Source organism: Diplotaxodon limnothrissa, linkage group LG19 (genome assembly GCF_057381915.1).
Source record: "Diplotaxodon limnothrissa isolate DT_005_m linkage group LG19, D_limnothrissa_male_GT1.1, whole genome shotgun sequence".
Lineage (NCBI taxonomy): Eukaryota > Metazoa > Chordata > Actinopteri > Cichliformes > Cichlidae > Diplotaxodon > Diplotaxodon limnothrissa.
The window spans coordinates 6,825,820-6,831,819 of record NC_140614.1 but is presented as its reverse complement, the minus strand read 5'-3'; the positions used below and the strand labels follow the sequence as shown (position 1 = coordinate 6,831,819).

General features: G+C 37.0%; 1 protein-coding gene across 1 annotated transcript; it reads left to right on the top strand.

Moving 5' to 3' along the window:
- Positions 1 to 427: 427 nt before the first annotated feature.
- LOC146611616 (G2/M phase-specific E3 ubiquitin-protein ligase-like) lies at positions 428 to 5,718 on the top strand. The gene is made up of 11 exons (XM_085342658.1): positions 428 to 626; positions 1,273 to 1,355; positions 1,534 to 1,586; positions 1,874 to 1,916; positions 3,068 to 3,138; positions 3,340 to 3,429; positions 3,551 to 3,861; positions 3,977 to 4,155; positions 4,437 to 4,606; positions 5,137 to 5,351; positions 5,451 to 5,718. The coding sequence occupies exons 1-11, from the start codon at positions 443 to 445 to the stop codon at positions 5,684 to 5,686; spliced, it is 1,635 nt and encodes a 544-aa protein (XP_085198784.1). The 5' UTR covers positions 428 to 442; the 3' UTR covers positions 5,687 to 5,718.
- The last annotated feature ends 282 nt before the right edge of the window (positions 5,719 to 6,000 follow it).

The following is a 6,000-nucleotide window of genomic DNA, read 5'->3' as shown; positions in this document are numbered from 1 at the left end:
AAAAGTTTTCTGAAGGGAGGAAGGGCTTAAAGAAAAAGGAAAAAAGAAAGGTTCAGGTAGTTTGGCTAGCTCAGTCTGAAAACAAGTTGAGGTTAATTTTCTAATGACATTCTTTTGTTATTCCTTAGGGGAGTTGTGTAAAAAATGTTCAGTGTAGTAAAGCTATCCAGAATAAGAACAATTGTTTACGAGTAATTGTACATTTAGGTTGTCAGGAAGATCCCTCTTTAGCAGTTAATAAATATTCAAGTTTGAATAGATCTGCTTAGAGTCATATTAGTATCTACTTGGCCCATTGTTCATGTGTTTTTCCTTACAGATAAATGTCGGCTTGATGACCATAAAAAAGGGTGGTTTGAAGCCATACCATGGAAAAACTATTTTCCTAACAACAGACCCTGACGCTACTGCCACAAGTCTGCTCAATCAAGCTGTTAAAAAAATGAAGGACTTTAACAAAGATCTAAAAGATGGACCTTTCCTTCTTCTGTATCCGGATGGCACTGAGGTCATTACTGTCCCTGGAACACAAAGACCATTTACACTTGAGGCTTATAAGGCTGAAGTTGGCAAGCCTTATCAAAGAATCACTGTTTTCATCTGCTTGAAGAGTGACTTTGAAGATGGTAAGCTGCTAATGTTTGTTTTGATTTTGACACACATTCCCTTAGTTTCAACAACTGCTAATTTTGAAATTGTAAAATGATAACATTACGCATAAAGCACGCAAGTCAATAGCATACCTACATTAAAATGGTGAATGGCCTGTATTTGATATAGCAACTTCTAGGGTTCTACAACCCCCCCAAGACACTTCACAACAAAACCAGTCATTCACCCATACACATTCACACACTGCTGGTGATTAGCTACAATGTGGACACAACTGTCCTGGGACTCACTGACTGAAGCAAGGCTGCTGTACACAGATGCCACCTATCCCTCCCACTACCACCACCTGGCATGGAGGGTGAAGTGTCTTGCCCAAGGACACAACGACTGTGACAGACTGAGCAGGGCTCAAACCTTCAACCTTTTGATTACAGGGCGGGCTTTTAACTCCTCTGCCACCATTGCTGCCTAAATTAGCTTGTATATGTTATGTTTCTTCCTAGAAACATGAAATTCAGCCATTTTTGGATCTACTGAGTCATGATTTTTAAATGCTAACTTTATGCCTTTCGTATTAATCTATTATTCATGATCAAATAAAGTTTCATACATTAGTATGAATTTAGTTTGCTTAGCTTGATTTGTTTTCATGTTTTGTAGTTGGAGAAAACTCAGACTTGTCTGACTCTGACCCCGAGATTGTTATTAAAAGGCCCTCTGAGTTTGATCTTGCTGATACACTGGTAAGTACAATTTACATTTTTTTTATAGAGTTTTCTTGTTGTTTAGCCACCACCATTTGCCTCAGTTCAGTAAAACAGTTAATAGTTATATGTGAAATACATTTTGTGTGTGTGTGTGTGTGCGTGCGTGCGTGCGTGCTCGCTCGCGTGTGTGCGTGTGTTTGTTTGTTTGTTTCAGCCATGGGAACTTCAACATGAAAGCAGTCCTTTACAGAAAGCGGCAGAATATGAGTAAGTGATATTTTAAGAACATGTAATCTTTTACTGTTTTTTGCCTAAACTTTTGTATTAATGAGATATACACTTTTGTCAAGGTTAAAGGTTCAAGGTTCTTTATTTGTCACATGCATAGTTATACAAGTATAACACACAGTCATTCATTCTGTATATGGTTTTTGGAACATGGACTACATAATACTTGTATTGCTTGTTTGTTAATCAAGATGCTTAAATATTTTCAAAGTGTCAATTAATATTTTCACAGTACACAACAATAATGCTTTTCTTTGTTCTCTAAGGAAGGGTGCTGGGGATCTTGTGCTTGCTAATGAAGTACAACAGGTAAACTATTTTATTTGTAAAACAGTGCAGCAGACAATCTCCACCGCCTTTACTTTGCAATTAGATGACGATTCACTGTTTGCTTATTACATTCATTGTTATTATACAATGCATTTCACATCATCAATTTTCATACTATCAATAGATTATAACATCCACCCCTTAAAGGTACACTAAGTGAAATAATCACAAAGCAGTCTAATGTCTCAATCATGTTGGAAGGAAGGTTACATTGAAACTAACTGTGTATGACTCGTCTTTGTCATCTAGAATCTTCTGGCGCTGATCCGTAGCCATGAAACTCATGGAACGGGAGGAGGGAGAGTCACTCGTTTGTTTATAAAGATAGACTGTAGTACACAAATTTGACCACAGGATTTCTTATTTCATTCTTACTTACTGTACCTTTAGATAATCTATTGGGATAGGAAACCTAAGGTACATCCATCTACTTCCGGACCATGGGTCCCATACTGCTAAAAAAATAGGAGTCTATGAGCCAATAAAAATTATTTTCTGATCCCGTTTGATGTGTATAATGGATTTAAAATATGATGTCCGTGAAGTATATAAACACATTTTGATGCCAAAAAGTGCTTAAGCGACAGGTGGCAAAGGTTATTTTATGTTTTGTTTGAAAAGACGTGGCGAAATGTAAATGTTCGTCTCACAAAATTGACATCATCGAACCAGACACAGAGAAGAGGAAAAGCTTAGTTTTGTTTAGCGAGCTTCGAATCCTTCTTCCAGGATGATGTGGAGAAAACCACTATAAATCTGGCCATGTGATAATTAGCAGCTACGCTGGGGGAGAAAAGCTTCTGAGGCGACATCATATTTGCGACATCTGACTTGTAGTCATTTTAAGGACAAATTTTTACAAGCTAACAAATCTCAAATTACATTACAGACATAGTCGAAACACAATTATTTATTATTTAAATTGAAGTACAACATATGTGTGATTCAGAGAGTAAGGCAAAGCAGACCAGAAAATAACTTTTATAGCTCCATTCACTTCCATTCATTTTTCTTTTGTTCAGGGACCCACGAGCAGACCAGAAGGGGAGGAGACTTAGGCTCCCTATATTAAAATAATTATCAATTGGTCAAATATGAATTTTCATTCATCCTCTTTTCTGTATTTCCAGGTCATAGATTTGGAAGAAGAAAACGATACAGGCACTACTGAATGCCTCACTGTCGAGAGCTCCTGTTACAGGTGCGTTGTATCTTGAGTAATTATTCCAGAGGTTTGCACAAAATATATACACACAATTATTATAAATGTATGTAGTTTGACTCTTTTACATTTGATTCTTCAGAAAAATAAATAGTAGAATCATTCTATAAAAGTGGAACTGCATGTTTATGCATTTGTATTTTTGCATCTACACTTTGTGTACATGTTTTCACTCTGCAGAAACTACACACAGCTGTTTGAACCGATTGTGATTGATGATGAAGATCCTACTCCTAACGAAGCCAAAGCTGAGCCCCCAGAAGAACCTGTGTTAGTAATTTAAACATTTGAATCCAATTAACCGCCATCTTGTTCTGTACAAGACATCATGCAATCATGAGAGAAGTATATACACCTTTAAAAAATAAGTTTCCCTTTTTTTTTTTTTTAGAGACACCAATTTGGAGGCACATGAAATTATTGCAAATTTGGCACTGGAACTTGACCACAAGAAGGTCAGCAGGTTCAATATATCAAGGTCAGCTGTATGGGATGGAGCTGTTAGAGGATTTCGACGCAGCACATACTCTGACAACTACGACATGTTCATCAAGTTTAATGATGATGCTGGCAGCTTTGAAGACGGTTTGGATACAGGTGGCCCGAGGCGTGAATTCCTCACACTTCTTATGGGCAGTCTGAGAAATCGCCCCATCTTTGATGGACCTCCAGAGAGCCGTTATCTTGTATATAATTCAAGAGGTGGATGTTTTCTCCGTAATTATTACAATGGAAATTTTAATAAAAATTGGCTTAGTTTTTTCATTAGCATATTTAATAGCAATTAACCATGATAATTATGTGCCCTGTATTACAGCTGCCAGGCAAGATGAGTACTTTTTAGCAGGAAAGATGATCGCTGTATCCATTGTGCATGGGGGACCAGCACCACATTTCCTCTCCAAGAACCTGGTCAACCACATCACAGGGAATCAGAGTTTCAGCGCCATTGTAGAAGATGTGCAAGATGAGGAGATCACAAAAGTTCTACATCAGGTAGAAAATTACCTAGGCTCAGGGAATGGGTTTACTTAGAAGACACTTGGGGCCAGTTTAAAAGATTAAATCAGGATAACAGTTATCCGTGTTGGATCATATCTTGAAAGTAGGTTCAAGGTAGATTCTGTAATCTGAAAGGACAGATTTCCACCTCCCAACAACACAAGTGAAATAACAAATTGATTATTTTTTTAATCCAATGTTTGAATGAATCGTAAAAGTAGTGAAAATTATTTTTGTTTTTCTTACAGTAAAACTTTTTTTTTTTTTTTTTATAGGTCCTGAAAGCTGAATCAGAGGAGTCTTTGCATAATCTTATTTTGCAAAACAGCACAATCTTCCAAACTGCTGGATGCCTCAGAAATGTCAAGCCTTGTGAGAAACAAGCATTTGTGGAGGAATACCTCAGATGGTACATCCTTGAAAGAAACCAAAGTGTCATTCAACGGTAAACTCATTACTCCTTTTAAATTCAGGATGGCCAGTTGCTCATCACAGCAGCCACTGACATTTTCAGACCTTCAGATGTATATGAAAAAACTGATTCGGTAGCATCCGGTGATCTGATGAACAACAACTTAATTCCTGAGCCACTGTTGCACGCTATTAACCTTTTGACACTAGAACTCTAATTTAGTATACATTTATTGTTCACAATGACCCATAATAATCAGTCATGCAACATGATTAATTTTTCAGTTATTTATAAAAAGAGGTGATCCCTTTTTCGACACACTTGTTTATTCCAGTGTGAAAGCACTATTTTTTTTTTTTAAATGCTGAAATCCCAATGAGCTCTTCTTTTTTTGCTGTCACAGTTAATTTATGAGCACTATTAATTATTTTTGTGTATGCATTTGAAATCTGTCCAAATTTATAATGAAAGATCTAGTAGGTAAAGTCATTTAAACACAATTTAGAAGACTGCAATAGTCATAGCTATAAACCAATTATTAGTTATTTGTCTATCCTTTGCAGATTTAAAGATGGACTGGAAAGTCTGAATTTTTTAAGTGCACTGCAAAAACATTCCAGTGTGCTGGCCCCACTCCTATGCTTCTCTGCAAAGGCCCTGACTGCTTCAGAACTGGAGAGCATGTTCAGACCAGATCTCAGCCCAGCAGGAAGCAACAAGCGGCATAAGGAGGTCCTAACACTTGGCTTTTGGGCAGATTATCTCCTTGATTGTGAAGGTTTGAATGGCCGTTTTTATTTGTTTATAGTTTTATGAAAGGAGAGGTAAGGAAATTAATTTTCTGTAATGTACTACAGTGTTTACTTTCTTCTTTCAGAGAAGGCAACAGCAGTGTGTCTGGAAGATTTGATGATGTTTGCCACAGGGCTGACGGCAGTTCCACCGGCAGGAATGACACCACCACCATGCATCCAGTTTTTAAGTGATTCGCCTTTTCCAGTTGCAAACACCTGTGCAAATACTCTGAAGCTACCCATCTGTGACTCATATGGCATCTTTAAGGCCAACATGGACTTTGGAATTCAAAATGCTCCAGGATTTGGATGTTCTTAAATCAGCAAGGTCATCAAGTTACAGTTACTGAGTTACCCTGTTAAGTAGTGTGCCAACGGCAGCTGAACCTAACACATTCATGTGATAAGCAACTTCCATATTGTTAAACATTTAGTTGTTTTTTCTTAATATTGTGTATGTTGGAAAAGTGACAGAAATGCTGGACACTATTTGTAAATGGTTTTATTAAAGAAAATTGTAAATGTTTCCTTGTGGTTAAATGTTAATATTTAAATTCATGCCAGTTGCTGTATATTATGAACAATATTATATTCAATTTAGCAAGAGGGAAAGGAAACACTACTAACATTAAA

What these genes read in the sequence shown, in the direction of transcription:
- LOC146611616 (XM_085342658.1), top strand. Translation starts at nt 443, where the DNA reads ATGAAGGACTTTAACAAAGATCTAAAAGATGGACCTTTCCTTCTTCTG. An exon ending in TCACAAAAGTTCTACATCAG is followed by an intron (nt 4,156 to 4,436) that starts GTAGAAAATTAC and finishes TTTTTTTTATAG; the next exon opens with GTCCTGAAAGCTGAATCAGA. An exon ending in TTATCTCCTTGATTGTGAAG is followed by an intron (nt 5,352 to 5,450) that starts GTTTGAATGGCC and finishes TTCTTCTTTCAG; the next exon opens with AGAAGGCAACAGCAGTGTGT.